This window comes from Oncorhynchus keta, chromosome 30, assembly GCF_023373465.1.
Source record: "Oncorhynchus keta strain PuntledgeMale-10-30-2019 chromosome 30, Oket_V2, whole genome shotgun sequence".
In the NCBI taxonomy this organism is placed as follows: Eukaryota; Metazoa; Chordata; class Actinopteri; order Salmoniformes; family Salmonidae; genus Oncorhynchus; species Oncorhynchus keta.
In genome coordinates, this window is record NC_068450.1 from 41642107 (window position 1) to 41667724 (window position 25618).

Below are 25618 nucleotides of genomic sequence, written 5' to 3' on the forward strand. Positions count from 1 at the left end.
GGTGATTGACTCCGCTGTCCTGGCGTCGTGAGGGAGTTTGTTCCACCATTGGGGGGCCAGAGCAGCGAACAGTTTTGACTGGGCTGAGCGGGAACTGTACTTCCTCAGTGGTAGGGAGGCGAGCAGGCCAGAGGTGGATGAACACAGTGCCCTTGTTTGGGTGTAGGGCCTGATCAGAGCCTGGAGGTACTGAGGTGCCGTTCCCCTCACAGCTCCGTAGGCAAGCACCATGGTCTTGTAGCGGATGCGAGCTTCAACTGGAAGCCAGTGGAGAGAGCGGAGGAGCGGGGTGACGTGAGAGAACTTGGGAAGGTTGAACACCAGACGGGCTGCGGCGTTCTGGATGAGTTGTAGGGGTTTAATGGCACAGGCAGGGAGCCCAGCCCAGTGATCCGTCATCCACACTGATATGTCTGCCAGACATGCAGAGATGCGATTCGCCACCTGGTCATCAGAAGGGGAAAGGAGAAGATTAATTGTGTGTCATCTGCATAGCAATGATAGGAGAGACCATGTGAGGTTATGACAGAGCCAAGTGACTTGGTGTATAGCGAGAATAGGAGAGGGCCTAGAACAGAGCCCTGGGGGACACCAGTGGTGAGAGCGCGTGGCGAGGAGACAGATTCTCGCCACGCCACCTGGTAGGAGCGACCTGTCAGGTAGGACGCAATCCAAGCGTGGGCCGCGCCGGAGATGCCCAACTCGGAGAGGGTGGAGAGGAGGATCTGATGGTTCACAGTATCGAAGGCAGCCGATAGGTCTAGAAGGATGAGAGCAGAGGAGAGAGAGTTAGCTTTAGCAGTGAGGAGCGTCTCCGTGATGCAGAGAAGAGCAGTCTCAGTTGAATGACTAGTCTTGAAACCTGACTGATTTGGATCAAGAAGGTCATTCTGAGAGAGATAGCGGTAGAGCTGGCCAAGGACGGCACGTTCAAGAGTTTTGGAGAGAAAAGAAAGAAGGGATACTGGTCTGTAGTTGTTGACATCGGAGGGATCGAGTGTAGGTTTTTTTTTCAGAAGGGGTGCAACTCTCGCTCTCTTGAGGACGGAAGGGACGTAGCCAGCGGTCAGGGATGAGTTGATGAGCGAGGTGAGGTAAGGGAGAAGGTCTCCGGAAATGGTCTGGAGAAGAGAGGAGGGGATAGGGTCAAGCGGGCAGGTTGTTGGGCGGCCGGCCGTCACAAGACGCAAGATTTCATCTGGAGAGAGAGGGGAGAAAGAGGTCAGAGCACAGGGTAGGGCAGTGTGAGCAGAACCAGCGGTGTCGTTTGACTTAGCAAACGAGGATCGGATGTCGTCGACCTTTTTTCAAAATGGTTGACGAAGTCATCTGCAGAGAGGGGGGAGGGGAGGATGATTCAGGAGGGAGGAGAAGGTGGCAAAGAGCTTCCTAGGGTTAGAGGCAGATGCTTGGAATTTAGAGTGGTAGAAAGTGGCTTTAGCAGCAGAGACAGAGGAGGAAAATGTAGAGAGGAGGGAGTGAAAGGATGCCAGGTCCGCAGGGAGGCGAGTTTTCCTCCATTTCCGCTCGGCTGCCCGGAGCCCTGTTCTGTGAGCTCGCAATGAGTCGTCGAGCCACGGAGCGGGAGGGGAGGACCGAGCCGGCCTGGAGGATAGGGGACATAGAGAGTCAAAGGATGCAGAAAGGGAGGAGAGGAGGGTTGAGGAGGCAGAATCAGGAGATAGGTTGGAGAAGGTTTGAGCAGAGGGAAGAGATGATAGGATGGAAGAGGAGAGAGTAGCGGGGGAGAGAGAGCGAAGGTTGGGACGGCGCGATACCATCCGAGTAGGGGCAGTGTGGGAAGTGTTGGATGAGAGCGAGAGGGAAAAGGATACAAGGTAGTGGTCGGAGACTTGGAGGGAGTTGCAATGGGGTTAGTGGAAGAACAGCATCTAGTAAAGATGAGGTCGAGCGTATTGCCTGCCTTGTGAGTAGGGGGGAAGGTGAGAGGGTGAGGTCAAAGAGGAGAGGAGTGGAATGAAGGAGGCAGAGAGGAATGAGTCAAAGGTAGACGTGGGGAGGTTAAAGTCGCCCAGAACTGTGAGAGGTGAGCCGTCCTCAGGAAAGGAGCTTATCAAGGCATCAAGCTCATTGATGAACTCTCCGAGGGAACCTGGAGGGCGATAAATGATAAGGATGTTAAGCTTGAAAGGGCTGGTAACTGTGACAGCATGGAATTCAAAGGAGGCGATAGACAGATGGGTAAGGGGAGAAAGAGAGAATGACCACTTGGGAGAGATGAGGATCCCGGTGCCACCACCCCGCTGACCAGAAGCTCTCGGGGTGTGCGAGAACACGTGGGCGGACGAGGAGAGAGCAGTAGGAGTAGCAGTGTTGTCTGTGGTGATCCATGTTTCCGTCAGTGCCAAGAAGTCGAGGGACTGGAGGGAGGCATAGGCTGAGATGAACTCTGCCTTGTTGGCCGCAGATCGGCAGTTCCAGAGGCTACCGGAGACCTGGAACTCCACGTGGGTCGTGCGCGCTGGGACCACCAGATTAGGGTGGCCGCGGCCACGCGGTGTGGAGCGTTTGTATGGTCTGTGCAGAGAGGAGAGAACAGGGATAGACAGACACATAGTTGACAGGCTACAGAAGAGGCTACGCTAATGCAAAGGAGATTGGAATGACAAGTGGACTACACGTCTCGAATGTTCAGAAAGTTAAGCTTACGTAGCAAGAATCTTATTGACTAAAATGATTAAAATGATACATTACTGCTGAAGTAGGCTAGCTGGCAGTGGCTGCGTTGTTGACACTACACTAATCAAGTCGTTCCGTTGAGTGTAATAGTTTCTACAGTGCTACTATTCGGGGGCTAGCTGGCTAGCTAGCAGTGTTGATTACGTTACGTTGCGTTAAAAGAACGACAATAGCTGGCTAGCTAACCTAGAAAATCGCTCTAGACTACACAATTATCTTTGATACAAGGACGGCTATGTAGCTAGCTATGTAGCTAGCTACGATCAAGCAAATCAAACCGTTGTGCTGTAATGAAATGAAATGAAAATGTGATACTACCTGTGGAGCGAAGCGGAATGCGACCGGGTTGTTGTTGGCTAGCTGTTAGCTGTTAGCTAGCAGTGTCTCCTACGTTAAGGACGACAAATAGCTGGCTAGCTAACCTCGGTAAATTAAGATAATCACTCTAAGACTACACACTCTAAACTACACAATTATCTTGGATACGAAGACAGCAAAGACAACTATGTAGCTAGCTAACACTACACTAATCAAGTCGTTCAGTTGAGTGTAATAGTTCCTACGGTGCTGCTATACGGTGGACGTTAGCTATGTGGCTAGCTGCAGTAGACTACGTTAGGACGACGAAATACGATAATTACGCAATTATCTTTGATACAAAGACGGCTATGTAGCTAGCTAAGAAGACATTGCTAAGATTAGACAAATCAAACCGTTGTACTATAATGAAATGTAATGAAAAGTAATGAAAAGTAATACTACCTGCGGACCGAAGTGCGAATGCGACCGCTCGCTCCAACCCGGAAGCAAAATTACCCTCGTGCAACATTGTTTCTTTCCATCATCAAAAACAGGCAAAATGTAGGTAACCTAAACTGTTGTTCTGTGGTTGGAGAGAGAGAGGCACAGAGCGAGGGAAAGAGAGAGACTACACACTACTATGATGACATAGTGCACATAAATAACTTTTGCGATTAAATTCCCATGTACCGAATAAAGAACACAAGTTAAATGAGTTTCCATTGCATTTTCAACACCACTGATGGTTGTGTAAAAAAACAAATGTTGCGTTACAGTATATCGCAAATGTGTCCACTCTGGTCTTGGCACAGGCTCTCTAGCCAACAGCTCACAGATACAGTGCGGGTAGGATAGCCTTGATGATTAGATTATGGACAAAAGATAACGATTCTTTTTATTTGTCAAAAGGCAGCCAAACATTAAGACCCGCAATATTTACTGGAAAGGAGTATCAATTACCTTGTAAAGTTCATCATCACATGTTTAATCCGTAGCCTAATAAACTGCCTTCTTTCCCAACAAGTCATAGTGAGAGGACCACACAACATGTCATGGTTTGACTCCAAGTTGACTTCGATATGATGGTTATTATATTCATATTTTTGCATTTCCATCGCCATTTCTCACAATTAATTTTACAGACGGACAAAGATCCCACCTTGTCTAGCATGTTTAGTCAACATTTGGAAAATGTGCTGTTTCATCGGGCCTGTCAGGAATTTTTTCTTATCCGACATGTATAGTTGAAGTCGGAAGTTTACATACACCTTCAAAATTCCAGATATCTATTCCTAGTAAAAATGCCCTGTCTTAGGTGAGTTAGCATCACCACTTTATTTTAAGAATATAAAATGTCAGAATAATAGTAGAGAGAATGATTTATTTCAGCTTTTTATTTCTTTGATCACATTCCCAGTGGGTCAAAAGTTTACATACACTCAATTAGTAATTGGTAGCATTGCCTTTAAATTGTTTAACTTGGGTCAAATGTTTTGGGTAGCCTTCCACAAGCTTCCCACAATAAGTTGGGTGAATTTTGACCCATTCCTCCTGACAGAGATGGTGTAAATGAGTCAGGATTGTCGGCCTCCTTGCTCGCACATGCTTTTTCAGTTCTGCCCACAGATTTTCTGTAGGAGTGAGGTCAGGGTTTTGTGATGGCCACTCCAATACCTTGACTTTGTTGTCCTTAAGCCAAGTATGCTTGGGGTCATTGTCCATTTGGAAGACCCATTTGTGACCAAGCTTTAACTTCCTGACTGATTTTGCTTCAATATATCCACAATTTTCATCATCATGATGCCATCTATTTTATGAAGTGCACCAGTTCCTCGTGCAGCAAAGCACCCCTACAACATGATGCCGCCACACCCGTGCTTCACAGTTGGTATGGTGTTCATCGGCTTGCAAGCTTCCCCTTTTTTCCTCCAAACATAACTATGGTCCTTATGGCCAAACATTTCTATTTTTGTTTCATCGGACCAGAGGACATTTCTCCAAAAAGTATGATCTTTGTTCCCATGTGCAAACCGTAGTCTGGCTATTTTATGGAGGTTTTTGAGCAGTGGCTTCTTCCTTGTTGAGCGGCCTTTCAGGTTATGTCGATATAGGACTCATTTTTACTGTGGATATAGATACTTTTGTGCCTGTTTTCTCCAGCATCTTCACAATGTCCTTTGCTGTTGTTCTGGGATTGATTTGCACTTTTTGCACCAAAGTACGTTCACCTCTAGGAGACAGAACACTTGTCCTTCCTGAGCTGTATGACGGCTGCGTGGTTCCATGGTGTTTATACTTGCGTAATATTGTATGTACAGATGAATGTGGTAACTTCAGGGATCTGGAAATTGCTCCCAAAGATGAAGGTCTGCAATTGTTTTTCTGAGGTCTTGGCTGATTTATTTTGATTTTCCCATGATGTCAAGCAAAGCGTAACTGAGTTTGAAGGTAGGCCTTGAAATACATCCTCAAGTACACCTCCAATTGACTAAAATTATGTCAATTAGCCTATCAGAAGCTTCTAAAGCCATGACATAATTTTCTGGAATTTTCCAAGCTGTTTTAAGGCACAGTCAACTTAGTGTATGTAAACTTCTGACCCACTGGATTTGTGATACAGTGAATGATAAGTGGAATAATCTGTTTGAAAACAATTGTTGGAAAAATTATTTGTGTCATGCACAAAGTAGATGTCCTAACCGACTTGCCAAAACTATAGTTTGTTAACAAGACATTTGTGGAGTGGTTGATAAACTAGTTTTAATGACACCAATCTAAGTGTATGTAAACTTCCCACTTCAGGTGCACTTTACTCGCATAAAAAGTTTGGATGGAAACCTGATTATAGTCCCAATGTCACCGGAGAAGGGCAGTGGCATCAGTGGTCCTAATTCAGCACTAACCGACCCCACCTGCGTAGCCTTTCCCTACTGTCCCTAGGGCTCAGTGATGATCTTGCAGCCCTGAGAAAGACTCTCCCAGAGAATCGATCTGATACATGAAGACTCAGCAGGGAATTATATGGGAGAGTGGTTATAGGGAACTAGATCCTTTATAGGGAGGGTTGAGATTTGACTCAGTTCAATAGTAGATCACCAGCTTGTCCTTGGATGTGAACAATTTAAGTTCAAATATGTAATTTGGTAACACTTTACATTAAGTTGCCACTATTACTATGTAACTACACAATAACTGTAGTAACAACATAGTAGTTACATGTGTTAGTATGTAACTACTTGGTAATAAGGTTTAAGCCCTATAAGTTATTACACAATTGGAAGAAGGAATGTGTAATTACACATCCACTTGCTGAAGGTTATTCCACATGTGTAATTACTGATGTTATGACAGTCGATGAAGAGGGCACAACAACACCCTTTCCTCCTCAGGAGACTAAAAAGATTTAGCATGGATCCCCAGATCCTCAAAACGATCTAGAGGTGCATCATCGAGAACATCCTGACAGTTGTCTGGTATAGCAACTGCTTGACTGTAAGGCGTGTGATAGAAAAAAAATATAAAAAAAATACCCAAAGTAGGGCAGGCGGGGTCCTGATCCCTAAGGAGAAGGATGCAGTGAACATCAGCCAATTCCGCCCAATCTCCTTACTGAATGTCGAGGGTAAAATCTTTAGGGTCATTGCCCAGAGGATGGCAGAGTACCTGCAAAGGAATGCGTATGTCGATACATCTGTACAGAAGGCAGGAATATCAGGGTTCTCTGGCTGCTTGGAACATTCCAGCATGATCTGGCACCAGATCCAAATGGCCAAGGTGGAGAAAAGGGACCTCCATGTAGTCTTCCTCGACCTCGCCAATGCATTTGGCTCTGTGCCCCATGAACTCCTGTGGTCTGGCTTCAGATTTTTCCACATACCGGACACCATCACAAACCTGGTGAAGTCGTTCTTCCAGGATCTGCAGTTCTGCTTCACCACCTCAGAGTTCACCACCTCAGGCAGTGCCTGAATGTAGGTATAATGGCGGGATGTACCATTTCTCCGTTGGCATTCACAATGGCAATGGAGGTTATCATCAGATCCTCAAAATGGGTTGCTGGTGGACAGCGAGTCGACTCTGGATTCCGCCTCCCTCCACTCAGAGCCTACATGGACGACATTACAACATTGACCACCACCGTCCCATGCACCAGGAGACTGCTCAGAAAACTCGAGAACATCAGCTGGGCCCGTATGAAGATTAAACCATCCAAGTCAAGTCCAAGTCATCCAAGTCAAGCTGCCCCTCACCAGTCTAGCAGAGGAATTCAAGTGTGCAAAAACCAGGCTCCAGATGACACTGAATGAATCTCGAGACCCAGTGGTGAGCAACAACGCGCCGACCTTGGCAACTGGGTGCAAATGGAGGCCAGGAAAAGCAGTCCAGGAGGCAACAGCAGCCCTCAGATATGCTGACATTGTGGGTCATGTTCAGCAAGGGAGAGGAGGCCTTGGGCTAACTAGCCGTGCTGCTTGGAGTAAGGCCACTGCACCAGAGTGGCGGAAGATGGTAGTGCAGGAAGTACGCCATCAGGAGGAGGCTGCAAGGTGGGCCAAGGCAGTCTCTCTTGCCAAACAGGGACAGTGGACTCGATGGGACAGTGTGGAGAAGAGGAAGATCAGCTGGAAGGATCTGTGGGCCATGTAAGCGAGGCGGTTGAGCTTTTCCATCAGAGCAACATATGACGTCCTTCCAACACCAGTTAATCTTCACCAATGGTATGTGCCCTCTGTTCCATGTCAGCCAACCTCAGGCACATTCTCACAGGGTGTAAAACAAGCCTCACCCAAGGACGCTACACTTGGCGTCACAACCAAGTCCTTAAAAAACTTGCGTCCGCCCTGGAGGACAAGCGAGCTGCCACCAACTCCCTACCACCCACAGCAGCATCACACTCCTTACGGACAAACTTTGTCCGCGAAGGGGCTAAACCACCGAAGAGCGACTCTACACCATTAGAGCGAGACCAGCTGCGCTTGGCCCGCGACTGGAAAATGCTAGCTGACATTGGCCGGCAACTTGTGTTTCCTCCGGAGATCGCAACCACCACCCTAAGACCTGACATGGTGCTCTGGTCCCGTTCGCTCAATAAAGTCTTCATCATTGAGCTCACAGTACCCTGGGTAGGACTCAGTAGATGAGGCTTATGAGCGAAAACATCTGCGCTATGCTGATCTAGCTGCCGAAGCACGGCATCATGGCTGGAACACAGAAGTCCGACCAGTGGAGGTGGGCTGCAGAGGTTTTGTGGCAACATCTACAAACAGACTGCTTAGAGACCTGGGAATTAAGGGCCAGAGCCAGCGTTCGGCAATCAAAGCTGTATCGGAGGCGGCAGAAGGCAGCAGTCAGTGGCTCTGGATGTAGAGGAAAGACCCCAGCTGGGCCCCGAAGTGAGAGGGCCAGGAGCTATGCGGTCAACAATGCTTGACTCAGGGAGGAGGATGCCCCTGCCATGCATAGTCCCATGGGATGTTGGCTATCAACAACAAGGCAACTCCTATGACTAATTGGGAATGGGACGCAAGCGTAGGATTGATCACCCTGTCGCTGGCCGCCTTTGGGGAGGGTGTATAGTGTGAAAGGCCGAAGGTACACTACTGACGATGCGCTCCCCAAATTTCACCAAGCTCACTGTTCATTAACTCTTGGAAGTGCTTGCACAAAGGATAGTAACATCTCATCCTGTGTTCTTGGAATCTGTCCTACTAATGCTGTGTTTTAATGGTCTCCACTCCTACAGTTAGAGTGGGCGTCTGGTCAAGGAAAATGTGTTTTGCCAGAGATAGCTTCAGCTGACAATGACTTGGTGATAAAAACCTAAAGCCGGCATTCCATAGACAAAATGTGGCGTGTGTGACCCGAGATAGAGATAGCCTGGAAGAGTTTTGAACAATTCTTTATTGTTCTAATCATCTGGGAAACTAAGCCTTGGTTCAGGTTGAAACGGCACCGGGTTTGGATGACCACAGGATGACGTATGATGCCCCAATCTGCATAGGAGGGGAACGGCACCTCAGTACCTCCAGGCTCTGATCAGGCCCTACACCCAAACAAGGGCACTGCGTTCATCCACCTCTGGCCTGCTCGCCTCCCTACCACTGAGGAAGTACAGTTCCCGCTCAGCCCAGTCAAAACTGTTCGCTGCTCTGGCCCCCCAATGGTGGAACAAACTCCCTCACGACGCCAGGACAGCGGAGTCAATCACCACCTTCCGGAGACACCTGAAACCCCACCTCTTCAAGGAATACCTAGGATAGGGTAAGTAATCCTTCTCACCCCCCCCCCCCTAAAAAGATTTAGATGCACTATTGTAAAGTGGCTGTTCCACTGGATGTCATAAGGTGTATGCACCAATTTGTAAGTCGCTCTGGATAAGAGCGTCTGCTAAATGACTTAAATGTAAATGTAATAGGAGGGGTGGAACCAGCAATGACTAAGCATCTTTAATGTCAGCTATATAAAAACTCTGCATTGTCTGTAAGGGCTCAGCCCAACAGTCTTATTGCAACAATTAATAACAATTAAATGAAGATGATTGTTTGAATAAATGGCAAAGTCTCTCTCAGTATGAATTTCCACGACAGGCGCTACAGAGGGTAGTGCGTACGGCCCAGTACATCACTGGGGCCAAGCTTCCTGCCATTCAGGACCTATATACTAGGTGGTGTCAGAGGAAGGCCCAAAAAATTATCAAAGACTCCAGTCACCCAAATCAGACTGTTCTCTCTGCTATCGCACGGCAGTTCCAAAAGGCTTCTTAACAGCTTCTACCCCCAAGCTATAAGAATGCTGAACAGTTCATCAAATGGGGCCCACCTACTCACTGTTTATTATCTGTGCATAGTCACTTTACCCCTACCTACATGTACAAACGACCTCGACCAACCTGTACCCCCACACATTGGTACCAGCACCCCCCTGTATATAGCCTTGTTAATATGTAATTACATTTTTTACTTTAGTTTATTTAGTAAATATTTTCTTAACTCTATTTCTTGAACTGCATTGTTGGTTAAGGGCTTGTAAGTAAGGATTTCATGGTAAGGTCTACACTTGTTGTATTCAGTGAATGTGACAATTAACATTTGGTTTGATTTTCTATTTGTTTATTTCTATGTTTTGAGGTGGCTCAATGGCTATACCGAATCAATTGTCATATAAGAACAATGTAGTTACATAGGATATACTTGTAATTATCATGTGCAGTGCCTTCAGAAAGTATTCACACCCGTTGCCATTTCCCACATTTTGTTGTTTTACAAGGTGGGATTAAAATTGATTTAATTGTTATTTATTTCTCAATGATCTACACAAAATACTCGTATGTCAAAGTGGAAGAAAACGTCTAACATTAGTAAGTCTCTCTGAGTCTTTCTGGGTAAGTCTAAGAGCTTTGCACAACTGGATTGTATAACACTTGTACATTATTCTTTTTAACATTCTTCAAGCTCTGTCAAGTTGGTTGTTGATCCATGCTAGACAGCCATTTTAGAGTCTTGCCATAGATTTTGAAGCCAATTTAAGTCAAAACTGTAACTACGCCAGGAACAATCAATGTCTTGGTAAGCAACTCCTGAATGTCTCCTAGTGTCTGCAAACCGAACAAGATATTCCTTTAGGATTTGGCCTGAGCTTAGCTCTATTCCGTTTATTTTTATTTAAAATAAAACCCTCCCTAGTCTTCGCCAATGACAAGCATACCCATAACATGATGCAGTCACCACCATACTTGAAAATATGGAGCGTTGTACTCTGTGATGTGTTGGGTTGGATTTTCCCAGAACTTAACACTATGTATTTAGGACAAAGTTAATTTGATTGCCACGTCTTTTGCAGTTTTACTTTAGTGCCTTATTAAAACAGGAAGCATGCTTTGAAATAATTTTATTTTGTACAAGATTTCTTCCTTACACTCTGTCATTTAGGTTAGTATTGAGAAACTACAATGTTGTTGATCCATCCTCAGTTTTCTCACTGCCATTAAACTCTGTACCTGTTTTAAAGTCACCATTGTTCTCATGGTAAAATCCCTGAGCGGTTTACTTCCTCTCGGGCAACTGACTTAGGAAGGACACCTGTATCCTCTCCTGTACTCCCCGTTCACCCATGACTGCTAGGCCATGCACGCCTCAAACTCAAACATCAAGTTTGCAGACGACACTACAGTGGTAGGCTTGGTTACCAACAACGACGAGACGGCCTACAGGGAGGAGGTGAGGGCCCTTGGAGTGTGGTGTCAGGAAAATAACCTCACACTCAACGTCAGCAAAACAAAGGAGATGACCGTGGACTTCAGGAAACAGCAGAGGGAGCACCACCCTATCCACTTCGACGGGACAGTAGTGGAGAAGGTGGAAAGTTTAAGTTCCTCGGCGTACACATCACAGACAAACAGCGCGTCCTCAGCCATCAGGAGGCTGAAGAAATCTGGCTTGTCACCAAGCCCACAACCGTAAGGCTCTCCAGAGGGCACCAGGGGCAAACTACCTGCCCTCCAGCACACCTACACCACCCAATGTCACAAGAAGGCCAAAAAGTTCACCAAGGACAACAACCACCCGAGCCACTGCCTGTTCACCCTACTATCATCCAGAAGGCGAGGTCAGTACAGGTGCATCAAAGCTGGGACCCAGAGACTAAAAAAAAGCCTCTATCTCAAGGCCATCAGACTGTTAAACAGCCATCACTAACATTGAGTGGCTGCTGCCAACATACTGACTCAAATCTCTAGCCAATTTAATAATTACAACTTGAATGTAATACATGTATCACTAGTCACTTTAAACAATGCCACTTTATATAATGTTTACATACCCTACATTACTCATCTCATATGTATACTGTACTCTATACAATCTACTGCATCTTGCCTATGCCGTTCGGCCATCGCTCATCCATATATGTATATGTGCATATTCTTATTAATTCCTTTACAATTGTGTGTAAAAGGTAGTTGTTGTGAAATTGTTAGATTACTTGTTAGATATTACTGCATGGTCGGAACTAGAAGCACAAGCATCCCGCTACACTCGCATTAACATCTGCTAATCATGTGTATGTGACCAATAAAATTTGATTTGAAGCGTGATTCATCACTCCAGAGAACGCATTTCCACTGCTCCAGAGTCCAATGGCGGCAAACTTTACACCTCTCCAGCCAATGCTTGACATTGCGCATGGTGACCTTTGTCTTGTGTGAGGCTGCTAGGCCATGGAAACAGTTCTTATGCTGATGCAGTTTGAAACTCTGTAGTGAGTGTAATCGAGGACAGGCGATTTGTGAGCTTGTGTGGCCTACCACTAAGAGCACTTACAGTTGACCGAGGCAGCTCTAACATGGCAGAAATTTGACAAACTGACTTGTTGGAAAGGTGGCATCCTATGACGGTGCTACGTTGAAAGTCACTGAGCTCTTCAGTAAGGCCATTCTACTGCTAATGTTTGTCTATGGAGATTGCATGTCTGTGTGCTTGATTTTATACACCTGTTTTAAAACGGTTTTGGCTGAAATAGCCAAATCAACTCATTTGAAGGAGTGTCCACATACTTTTGTGTATGCCAATCACCACCTGGATTCGGTCTTGTGTAGCAAAATGTGAAATGGTGTTTTTTACGTTGGATAAAAGTAGAGACTCAGCAGTACAAAATGGTTTATCATACACTGCATTTGAGGAACAATGGGAAAGTAATTCTGCTATGAAGGTTGATCAACTTGTAAACTCACTTTTGATAAAATTGCCTTTGAATGTTTTGGTATCTAGTGAAGAGCTCTTCTTTGTCTACACCCATTCAAGCATCGTTCACACCATCTTAAGCTTTAGCCCCGCCCATCTCGTTTCGCTCTTGTGTTTACTGTTGTTTACTGACACCGGCAATATTCAACAGGTGGTGTACACACTTCATGTAACGTTAGCTAACGAGCAAGCCAGCTAAAGTTAGCTAGTTAAACAACAATGAACAAAGTGCCAACAATGCCAAACAAATAATAACTTCAGCTAGGGAGCCAGCCAGCTAACATTAGCTAGCTTGCTAACAGTTTGCAGATGTTATGCGGAGACAGGTGTTTTCCATCTCTTTAGCTATCATACTCTAATCCCACTGATTTCAAAACTCAGTCCTCCAGAAAGTGGAGAACAACATTTATGCAGCTCCACTACACAATAAACATTTTTTAAAGCCGCGTTCGACAGGATTACCAACACAGCTCAAATAGACAGCAGCCTTCGATATGACAGACCAATCTGAACTCCTCTCTCGGCATGTCCAGCCCACTCATTATCTCAGCCAATCACGGCTAGGGGGAAGGTTGCCAACTTTTTCTGTGGCTTAAGCAAAATGGCTTGTAATTTAACAATTTCATTCAAATTTACAGATGACATACAAGTTTGTTGTTAAGGCACATGAAAGTTGTTTGAGAAGGCATTTCGCCCAAAAAACGCATTTTTATTAAAAAATATTTTTTTTTATATTCGAATGACTCCCCTGTGAAGTCGTGACTTGCGGCATATGCCTAGCTTCACAAATCGGGTCACATACATAGTGTATATTTTACTCTGTTTGAGTGGACTGCCACATCCCTAAAATTGCCGTGTGACATTTGGTCACTGCTCCTACAAAATGTTATTGTGGGTAAAACAAAGTGACCGCTGCTTTCTCTTGGCCAGAGTTCAGATTATGACACTGGTAAAGCTGCTATCCCTCGGGTTTACGAGCTGGTCCCAGAGGCGTACGGACAACAGTTCCGTAAATTACAAAAGATAGAATCATAAAGCCGTGCTGAGATTGCAAGGGAACAAGCGTGTCTTTCGTTGAGGATTTAAAAGACACTCGTAATTCTCGAGAAGTTAAAAAATTGCCTTCACGAAAGGGTTTCTACCTACATTTATGAGCACAAGGATCTCACTCTTGAAAAAGCAGCAGCTCTGACAGATGAGTGTGTGTTGGCACATAAAACTACATTCACAAACAATGCACACAGTAGTTATCCCAGCGCATAAAGGCAATTCAGAGAAGTCACCTCCAAAAGGTTTCGGTCTTTTCTACAGTGCCCAAAGAAAGATCGACAGAACAGTTTTTTTGTATATGCCAGTTTGTTATTATTACAGTGATAAAGGACACATTGTCTCTGTGTCCTAAGTTGAAACAGAAAAATGAGAGCGAAAAAAATCATTTTCTTCTTGTGGGAGCCTAAACAAGATTTTGGATCAGATGTGTATTACCCCTTTGTTTCAGACAGGTTCGTGACTATGCAGAGTGGCGATGCTCTTGAAGAAACTGCGAGTCACTGAGGCAGCCTTTCATTTTGGAGAGTGTTTTGCTTTGTCTGAGACACTTCAGCAACTGGTTACAGTGTGTTAGTACAAGGCGTGGAGATGGGTTGCATGGAAGTTCATTTTTATAATGTGGAACTCAAGTCTGATCTTGTTTCTGGTTCTGTTGTCGTTGGAGTGAATCCTAGCCTACCAATGAAGGGGCTCATTTATTTTGGAAAATGATTTGGCTGGAGGGAAGGTCGTGCCAAATCCTGTAGTTTGTAAGGAACCCCGAGTAGAGGAACTTGATGGGTTATCAGAAAAGTACCCTAGAGTGTTCCCAATGTGTGCCGTTACATGTGCTATGTCCAAGAAAGTTGCCGGGTGAAAGTCTAGTGTTGAGGAACATGTCAGCGACCCCACAATGGTCGATCTTTCTGAGACGTTTATGGGTGATCCTGTTGTCAGTGAATCTCCTGAATTGACTTTTCCTTTGAAAACCCCAAAGGTGAGTGAGTTTGTAGGACCACTGAAGGAAGTGAGTTCCTACAGTTGACACTTCGATTTCTAGAAAGCAGCTAATTTCTGAACAGAGTAAAGATGTTTTCATCTCCCCTTTTTGCTGAGATACGTCCGGAGGAAGAGTTTGATGAAGTTTGTGGGGTATACTTAGACAAAGATGGTGTTCTAATGAGGAAATTGCATTCTCGTGCCACTTCTGGGCAAGGCAATTGGGGCAGTGTATCTCAAATTGATGATCCAGTTACGCTTCGACGAGTTACTGAGGATGGCTCACAATTTATTTTGACGGCACATTTTGCCATTTTGGAAATGAGTTTTGTTTTGGTTGGGTTCGTTCCAAGGATAAGAGTTGTAAAAATGTACATGATTTGACCTCTTTTCAGAACTTCAGTTTTAGGCAGATGTAGAAAGACGAACAAATAGAAACAAAAGAAGAAAAATATTGTCAAGAACAAATGGTGTGTATATATATTTACAAAGAATAAGGTGGCTGTTCTGTCTGGCATTTAAGTGTTGACAGCCAGTAGACACAATGTTTATAAATTGGAGGAGGCAACGTATTTAAATAGCGACGCATTTAAGTTGATCATGTTGTGAGATGGATGTTATTTTCTGTTGGTTGTGAGCAAACTTGTCCAACAAAAATATAGGATATATTTGTTGTCTTAAGGTGGAAGATGTTACAGGCTTAGATTTTTCCATATATATTTTGAGGTTGGACGTTAGGTATCACCTCGTTTGTCAATTGGCGTCATCTCGTTAATTGGAAGGTGTTTCACCTGTGCTGGCCCAGTGCTGCAGTTGTCTTGAGAGATGTGGAGGGTTCACACCTTTAGTTGGCACTCCCTATTTGAGTTCTAGACAAAATCCTTTATCTGATCACTCTTTTTTCATTGTTATTCTTCACTTTTTGTATTTCTTCCTGTTTTTTATGTTTGGTGTGGTTTTTGCTTTTGTTTGACTCTTCTTGGCCAAATTTATTGGGTGCTCATGGTGGGGGTGTTTTAGGTCCCAGTTGTTGTTGCTAGTCAACTTTCAATGGACACCCTTATGAGTGGGATCAGTTTGTGGAACCATTCAACTAATCTTCAAACCATCGTATTCTACTACTCTCATCGCCCCACTGAGAGCTATCGATACAGCTGGCTAGCCTATTTTCAAAGAATCATCTTCCAGAGCGAGTGGAAGCAGAGTGTCTTCTGTAGTTCTTTTCAGGACTACACGACGGACAGTAGAGGAGATGGGTGGGGACCCCTTTTGGACAATCAGAGTATTACAAGTGTGCCGCGGAAAGGGCCAACCCAACCCCTTTCCAAGGAGGCTTGGATCCGACAGAGATACCCAAGGCATTTAAACATACAGTGCCTTGCAAAAGTCTTCATCCCCTTTGGCATTTTTACTATTTTGTTGCATTACAACCTGTAACTTAAATTGATTTTTATTTGTATTTTATGTAATGGACATACACAAAATAGTCCAAATTGGTGAAGTGAAATGAAAAAAAAAAACTTGCTTCATAAAATTCTAAAATAATTTAAAACGGAAAAGTGGTGCGTGCATATGTATTCACCCCCTTCGCTATGAAGCCCCTAAATAAGATCTGGTTTAACCAATTATCTTCAGAAATCACATAATTAGTTAAATAAAGTCCAGCTGTGTTTCACATGATCTGTCATAATCTCAGTATATGTACACCTGTTCTGAAAGGCCCAAGAGTCTGCAACACCACTAAGCGAGGGGCACCACCAAGCAAGCAGCACTATGAAGACCAGGGAGCTCTCCAAACTGGTCAGGGACTAAGTTGTGGAGAAGTACAGATCAGGGTTGGGTTATAAAAAATATCTGAAACTTGGAACATTCCAAGGAGCACCATTAAATCCATTATTATAAAATGGAAAGAATATGGCACAACAACAAAGCTGCCAAGAGAGGGCCGCCCGCACAAACTCACGGAACAGGCAAGGAGGGCATTAATCAGAGAGGAAAAAAGAGACCAAAGCTAACCCTGAAGGAGCTGCAGAGCTCCACAGTGGAAATTGGAGTGTCTGTCCATAGGACCACTTTAAGCCGTACTCTCCACAGAGCTGGGATTTATGGAAAAGTGGCCAGAAAAAAGCCATTCCGTAAAGAAAATAATCAAACATGTTTGGTGTTTGCCAAAAGGCATGTGGGAGACTCCCAAAACATTTGGAAGTAGGTACTCTGGTCAGATGAGACAAAAATTAGCTTTTTGTCCATCAAGACAACGCTATGTCTGGCGCAAACCCAATGCCTAACATTACCCTGAGAACACCATCCTGTGGGGATGTTTTTCTTCGGTAGGGACTGGGAAACTGGTCAGAGTTGAAGGAATGATTGGTGGCATTAAATACAGGGAAATTCTTGAGAGAATCCTATTTCAGTCTTTGAGATTTGAGACTGGGACGGATGTTCACCTTCCAGCAGGACAATGACCCTAAGCATACTGTTAAATCAACACTCGAGGGGTTTAAGGGGAAGCATTTAAATGTCTTGGAATGGCCTAGTCACTGCTCAGACCTCAATCCAATTGAGAATCTGTGGTATGCCTTAAAGATTGCTGTACACCAACGGATCCCATCCAACTTGGAGCTGGAGCAGTTCTGCCTTGAAGAATGGGCAAAAATCCCAGTGGCTTGATGTGCCAAGCTTATAGAGACATACCCCAAGAGACTTGCAGCTGTAATTGCTGCAGAAGGTGGCTCTACAAAGTATTGACTTTGGGAGTGAATAGTTATGCAGGCTCAAGTTCAGTGTTTTGTCCTATTTCTTGTTTGTCTCACAATAAAACATATTTTGCATCTTAAAGTGGTAGGCATGTTGTGTAAATCAAATGATACAAAATATCTACACTGCTCAAAAAAAGAAAGGGAACACTTAAACAACACAATGTAACTCCAAGTCAATCACACTTTTGTGAAATCAAACTGTCCACTTAGGAAGCAACACTGATTGACAATAAATTTCACATGCTGTGGTGCAAATGGAATAGACAACAGGTGGAAATTATAGGCAATTAGCAAGACAACCCCGATAAAGGAGTGGTTCTGCAGGTGGTGACCACAGACCACTTCTCAGTTCCTATGCTTCCTGGCTGATGTTTTGGTCACTTTTGAATGCTGGCGGTGCTTTCACTCTAGTGGTAGCATGAGACGGAGTCTACAACCCACACATGTGGCTCAGGTAGTGCAGCTCATCCAGGATGGCACATCAATGTGAGCTGTGGCAAGAAGGTTTGCTGTGTCTGTCAGCGTAGTGTCCAGAGCATGGAGGCGCTACCAGGAGACAGGCCAGTACATCAGGAGACGTGGAGGGGGCCGTAGGAGGGCAACAACCCAGCAGCAGGACCGCTACCTCCGCCTTTGTGCAAGGAGGAGCAGGAGGAGCACTGCCAGAGCCCTGCAAAATGACCTCCAGCAGGTCACAAATGTGCATGTGTCTGCTCAAATGGTCAGAAACAGACTACATGAGGGTGGTAATGAGGGCCCGACGTCCACAGGTGGGAGAACAGCCCAACACAGTGAGAACGTTTGGCATTTGCCAGAGAACACCAAGATTGGCAAATTCGCCACTGGCGCCCTGTGCTCTTCACAGATGAAAGCAGGTTCACACTGAGCACGTGACAGACGTGACAGAGTATGGAGGCGCCGTGGAGAACATTCTGCTGCCTGCAACATCCTCCAGCATGACCGGTTTGGCGGTGGGTCAGTCATGGTGTGGGGTGGCATTTCTTTGGGGGGCCGCACAGCCCTCCATGTGCTCGCCAGAGGTAGCCTGACTGCCATTAGGTACCGAGATGAGATCCTCAGACCCCTTGTGAGACCATATGCTGGTGCGGTTGGCCCTGGGTTCCTCCTAATGCAAGACAATGCTGGACCTCATGTGGCTGGAGTGTGTCAGCAGTTCCTGCAAGAGGAAGGCATTGATGTTATGGACTGGCCCGCCCGTTCCCCAGACCTGAATCCAATTGAGCACATCTGGGACATTATGTCTCGCTCCATCCACCAACAGACTGTCCAAGAGTTGGCGGATGATTTAGTCCAGGTCTGGGAGGAGTTCGCTCAGGAGACCATCCGCCACCTCATCAGGAGCATGCCCAGGCATTGTAGGGAGTTCATACAGGTGCTTGGAGGCCACACACACTACTGAGCCTCATTTTGACTTGTTTTAAGGACATTACATCAAAGTTGGATCAGCCTGTAGTGTGGTTTTCCACTTTAATTTCGAGTATCACTCCAAATCCAGACCTCCATGGGTTGATAAAAATTATCAATGGAAATTAAATTTATGTGATTTCGTTGTCAGCACATTCAACTATGTAAAGAAAAAAGTATTTAATAAGAATATTTCATTCATTCAGATCTAGGATGTGTTATTTTAGTGTTCCATTTATTTTTTATTTGAGCAGTGTATTTTAAATTCCAGGTTGTAAGGCAATAAAATAGGAAAAATGCCAAGGGGGTAAATTCTTTCGAAAGCCACTGTAATTACATTCATGATTTCTTACTCCAAATGGGCGGCAGTTTGTGTGCAAAGTATATGATTACTGTGAGAGTAGTTTCTAAATGTACCATAGTATTATGTCTCTGCCCCTCTCTCCATCTCTCGCTCTTCATCTCCTTTGTAATAAGCCACCATATTGTTAGTCCGCTAGGGCCTGTTTTTATGTATTACCTGTGTTACCATTTACTGTAGTTATTTAGTAAATACAGTGCCTTGCGAAAGTATACGGCCCCCTTGAACTTTGCGACCTTTTGCCACATTTCAGGCTTCAAACATAAAGATATAAAACTGAGACATACCCCAAGCGACTTACAGCTGTAATCGCAGCAAAAGGTGGCGCTACAAAGTATTAACTTAAGGGGGCTGAATAATTTTGCACGCCCAATTTTTCAGTTTTTGATTTGTTAAAAAAGTTTGAAATATCCAATAAATGTCGTTCCACTTCATGATTGTGTCCCACTTGATGTTGATTCTTCACAAAAAATACAGTTTTATATCTTTATGTTTGAAGCATGAAATGTGGCAAAAGGTCGCAAAGTTCAAGGGGGCCGAATACTTTCGCAAGGCACTGTAAATAATTACACCAATTTGTGTAGTACTGAATCAAGTAAGGCTGGGGTTTTTGCAGATGCAGGAGGTTACGACTTTTCAAAATGATATGATACGAGGTTATAATAATACGTTGACTGTTTTATGGATGTGATAGTTAAAGACCTTTAGTCTTTAATTCAGGAGATGGCAACTCTTTAAACAACGGCTCTCGTGCTGTCCCCCAATCCTAATGATTGTTACATGATTCATTTAATCAGGTAACAATTAAACATAGTTAGTTGACTAAATAAATAACAGTAATTAGATTAGGGAGGCAGGGTAGCCTAGTGGTTAGAGTGTTGGAGTAGTAACCAGAAGGTTGCAAGTTCAAACCCCTGAGCTGACAAGGTAAAAATCTGTTCTTCTACCCCTGAACTGGCAGTTAACCCACTGTTCCTAGGCAATCATTGAAAACAAGAATTTGATCTTAACTGCCTTAAATGAAGGTAAAATAAATAAAGATAAGATGAATGAAAGTAAAGTTACGCCAGTATGTAAAACAATCACATATAAAAAAAAATATATGTAAGTGAACCCTTTCAAAATAGCCACTATCCACTAACACTACTGCCCATGCACACATTCCTATTCTGAAAACTGGAAAGAATCTACCTGTGTAGTCTACCTGCTATTAATTATAATCACCCAAACCTTTCTGTAATTTCATTTGACTCTGCTGATAAAGCTATGTTGACACTATTCTTTTAATACTGCAATGTGGTTTCGATAGAGTCGCGTCCCTAAGACTTATTGAGATAGGGTGCCAAGAACCATCCCACACAAAAGCACATTGTGTCACGTTCGTCATAAGGATCGGACCAAGGCACAGCGTGTTATGAGTACATTCTCTTTTTAATGAATGAACAAAAACAACAAACAACCAAACGAAACGTGAAGCTATACAAACTAGTGCTGACAGGCAACCAAACATAGACAAGATCTCACAACTAACAATGGGGAAAATGGCTACCTAAACATGATCCCCAATCAGAGACAACGATAAAGAGCTGTCTATGATGGTGAATCATACCAGGCCATCACAGACATTCAAAACCCCTAGATGACAGAAACCCTAGACATACAACAACTAGAGTACCCACCCTAGTCACACCCTGACCTAACCAAAATATATAGAAAAACAGAGAATCTAAGGTCAGGGCGTGACACATTGTTGAATGCCAACTGTCTCGGTGAGTTAGTAATCGTTGGATGGCACACTTTCCCTACGGACCCTAGTCAAAGGTAGTGCATTACTGTATACAGAGAATAGGGAGCCACATATGACGTGCCTTTGTCAAACAAGATGAAAAAAAGGAGAAGAACTCAATGATAGGGCCTTAATCCTTGTATGATATGCTATTTATCTAATGGAGTCACATTTTCTCCTTTGATGTACTGGCTCCCTAAGTCCCTCTATTAGCTTGACTTTAGTTGTCTAAGTAATGAGAGTAGCAAGTTATTCATGCTCTATTTTCAAATCAAATGGGAGACAGTCGGACAGAACATTCTCCGTTTTAAAGGCCCAGATTTCCACTGACCCTCTGCAGTCTATTGGATTTGTTTTCTTCCATTCGTGCCACTGAGTGTAGAGAAAGACGGAAAAATGGAACCTGGCACTGATTCGATTCAACTTTTAAAAATTGGTGTGTGTGTGAGGGGGGTAATGAGTAATCTAGGATCTACATATGTAATTGGTTTCCTTGGTGGAGGCAGTCATTGTGAATGATGTTTGGCGTCCTTGGGGTCTTGGCTACTGTTGCTATTAGAGAGATAGTGAACCAAAGTGGAAGCCTTGAAGTACAATGCCTTTGAGGTGCATCACTGATTTACAGCCTGCATGTGTTTGCTAATACGGGCTTGCAGCGGCCCACCAAAAACCCAGGGCTGGCTGACATTTGAACACAAGCCATATCAGCTATTGTGAATGTAGATCATTTATGTGTTTTTGTTTATTCTGCAGTGGGTAGGGGGGTGTAGAAGCATTTCAATTAAATGTTATGGACAAATTGTAGAATCGACATAATGGAAATGATGCCTCTAGTTCTGATGCTATAAAACCAGGAATTCAGCCAAACTCATTCTACAAAAACCCTGAGCTGTGGAATATCACAAAATACTAACGCTGCAAAAAGGCACCATTTCAATTTAATCAAAATGAGTTATTTGTAAACATCAGAATATAATTTTTATGCAAATTTCAGAATATTTACACAAAAATCTGTAGCCAATTGGATGGAAACCTAGCCACTGACAAGGATTTTAAGCTGGGTGTTGAGATGCGTTCTTACTGTAACCAAAGAGAGAGAGAGTGAAAGCGTGAGCGAGTACCTAGCACAACTGATTCAACTGCTCAACTAATCACCAAGATGAATTAGGTGTACTTGTACTGTAACAGAACATAAGTGGAACGGCTGTGGCACTGAAGGAGAAATTCGGGGGAAATGGCAACATGACATACACAGGTGCTCTTTACTCCAGTTGTCTCAACATGTGACTGACCTTGTCTCTCTGCTGTGTGTTTGGCAGGGCCGGCATCGAAGATCGTCTCCCCCAAGCAGGACTGTGAGGAACGCCAGAAGGACAAACTGGGCACCGACAAGGGCAGTGAGAGCGGCACCTCCCTCAACGAACTCTCCACCTCCAGCTCTGAGACCCACTCTGAGGCCACCTCGCCCCAGGACGGCCCCAACTTGGGTGGGGGAGGCGGTGGGGGATCCATGGCCCCCTGCGGAGCCCTCCAGTCTGTCTCTCGGCAGCCCAGCACCCTCACCCTTGGGCGGCCCTCCAAGAAGGGCTCGTCAGTGCAGTGGATGCAGCTGCCAGATAAGCGACGCAACAGCGAGCTCTTCCAGTCGCTGATGGGGCGTGAGGGCGGCCTGAGCAGGAAGAAGAACACGGAGAGACCCAGCGCAGAGGAAGAGATGAAGCAGTGCATACAGGACTTTAACAACATCAAAATCCCACAGGCTTTCCCGGAGCGCAAGCGGCAGTGGCAGTCCGAACTACTCCAAAAGTACGGTCTATAGGGACCCTTTTCTATCACCATGCCACAAGCAGTAGTCATTTAATTTGGATTCCCTCCGTTTGGCTGGTTTTAAGTGCAATGATTCATTATAAAATGTCTTCCAGTTCAAATTAAGTTAAAAAGATGATCAACAAACTGTTTTTGTGAGGGGAGGCACAAGGTTAGTAAGCACATGCATTTCTGGGGCACATGTTAAAAGAAGCACAGCAGAACTCTCCTTTACCGGTATGTTGTCTCTTCAGTTCTAGATTGCATTGGAGATTACGTTTGAAACAATATGCCTATGTGAACAGTATATGACTACTGTACATTTGTCCAGTTTATTAGGTACACCACCCCGTTCACAAACATGGTTCGCTCCTACAGACAGCGAGTCAGGTGGCTGTGGCATGCTATATAAAGCATGCAGACATGCAAAGAGGCATTCAGTTACTGTTCGACTGAAAGTTAGAATGGGCAAAATACAGCTGAAGTCAGAAGTTTACATACGCCTTAGTCAAATACATTTAAACTAAGTTTTTCACAATTCCTGACATGTACTCCAAGTAAGAATTCCATGTCTTAGGTCAGTTAGGATCACCACTTTATTTTAAGAATGTGAAATGTCAGAATAATAGTAGAATGATTAGTAGAATAGTGAATGATTCATTTCAGCTTTTATTTCTTTCATCACATTCCCAGTGGGTCAGAAGTTTACATACACTGAATTAGTATTTGGTAGCATTGCCTTTCAATTGTTTAACTTGGGTCAAACGTTTTGGGTAGCCTTCCACAAGCTTCCCACAAGAAGTGGGTGAATTTTGGCCCATTCCTCCTGACAGTGTAACTGAATGCCATCTATTTTGTGAAGTGCACCAGGCCCTCCTGCAGCAAATCACCCCCACAACATGATTGCTGCCACCACCGTGCTTCACGGTTGGGATGGTGTTCTTCGGCTTTCAAGCCTCTCCCTTTTACCTCCTAACATAATGATGGTCACTATGGCCAAACAGTTCTATTTTTGTTTCATCAGACAAGAGGACATTTCTCCAAAAAGCATGATCTCTGTCCCCATTTTTTAACCTAGGCAAGTCAGTTAAGAACAAATGCTTATTTTCAATGACAGCCTAGGAACAGTGGGTTAACTGCCTGTTCAGGGGCAGAAGGACTGATTTGTACCTTATCAGCTCGGGGATTTGACCTTGCAACCTTTCGGTTACTAGTCCGACACTCTAACCACTAGGCTACCCTGCCACCCTATGTGCAGTTGCAGACCGTAGTCTGGCTTTGTTTTTACCCGGTACGATGGGTGTACCTAATAAACTGGTAACTGAGTGGATATTTCCATTATTTGACACATTCAGTGTGAATGCAGATGACTGTTAACAAATAAGAAAACATAGATAAACTGTATACCACTAAAGACTGAAAGTACATTATTCTCTCTGTAGATAATTAAGTGTTCAACATGTGAATTGTTTAAGAAGTTTGTAAATCCACATAGTGGAAAGAGTGGAGATGTCCATTCAGTATCTACCATGGACGTCCTTTGTGTTTACTGTTGTTGTCCATGGTCAATATGTGCGTAATGACATTTATTCCTACTTTTCTATTCTACAATAAAATATATCATGTTATGACACTTTTTAGTCCAGGACCAGGCTTAATCAGTGTCTGGGAAACTAGCTTTTTATGTATAAATCTCTCGGTGCTGGGCTAAGAAAAGGGGAAGACAATTGTCTTACAATGACTAGATAGAGGCTGGTTTAGTCATATTTTACATCAGGATTTGAACCTTGGGGAAAGTCATCCAATCAAAAACAATGGTTGGAGCAGCACAGTTTTTGGAAGTGTTGGTAGAGAGCCACAGTAAATATGATGTGCTGAGGACAGAGCCTTTGCTGCAGTGTTAACCCCAAGCCGTCTTTCTGTTGCTCACCCAATAACCGTTTTGAAAATCACTGAAAAATCAGGTTATTCAGCAATGGAAGACTGTTTTTGTAAGTCTCTATTTGTTGCCGCTTAACGAGGAAAAAGCTGCTGGCCATTTCCATGAGTTTCCTACTTCCCCCCAAAGACATGAATTGGAGATCAGGAGTTTTTCAATTATAACGGAGGTTAACATGCCTTGATGCTCTGTTTTGAGGCAATGCACATTGTCAAGGCTATCTATTTTTTCTCTGCAGAGGTACATTAAGATCTGTGTATTATATCAGGTGGCCAGTATACGCCAGTTTTTTTGGTAGTGTACAGCACATTTTCAAGGTGAGGTGTTTTGTTTTAAAGACATTTAATGCATTCAATAAAATATGTTATAAACTAGAGGAACTACAAGATTTCCTTCAACACATTTTTCAGACATATTGTGTAGAACCCAATTCCGAATCCCTTACCATGAGCACATAGCAAAAAGAAAGCCACGCTTAGTAAATTGAAGAAAACGCAACTCGCCAAATTGCTTTGACAGATGGAAAATGTGGTGGCAAATTACATGAACACTTTGACTGCTTTGCGTTTGCTCTTTGAATGAGAAGAAAATGAGCATCAGAGACTCTTAAAACATGCTTCACTGAGTTTAACCCTGCTTGTCTAAATTGTCTCGATCCATGGTGCTGAAATGATCATGCAGTTAGTCTCAAATGAAATTGCTGTGTATCACAACAACATTTAGCAGGTGAAGTTCTCTTCTCTGCCAGGGACAAAACATGTCAGAAAATGGAAATGT

The 25618-nt window shown here is 44.1% G+C and overlaps 1 protein-coding gene across 1 annotated transcript in view; it reads left to right on the forward strand.

Annotated features, from left to right (window-relative positions):
• Window positions 1-24535, forward strand: part of LOC118363611 (BTB/POZ domain-containing protein KCTD8-like) — a 68511-nt gene extending 43976 nt beyond the window's left edge. Inside the window, exon 2 of the mRNA XM_035744666.2 lies at window positions 22416-24535. Coding sequence (XP_035600559.1) covers window positions 22416-22915 — 500 coding nt within the window. The 3' untranslated portion in view covers window positions 22916-24535. The remainder of the gene's footprint in view (window positions 1-22415) is intronic.
• Window positions 24536-25618: the final 1083 nt, after the last annotated feature.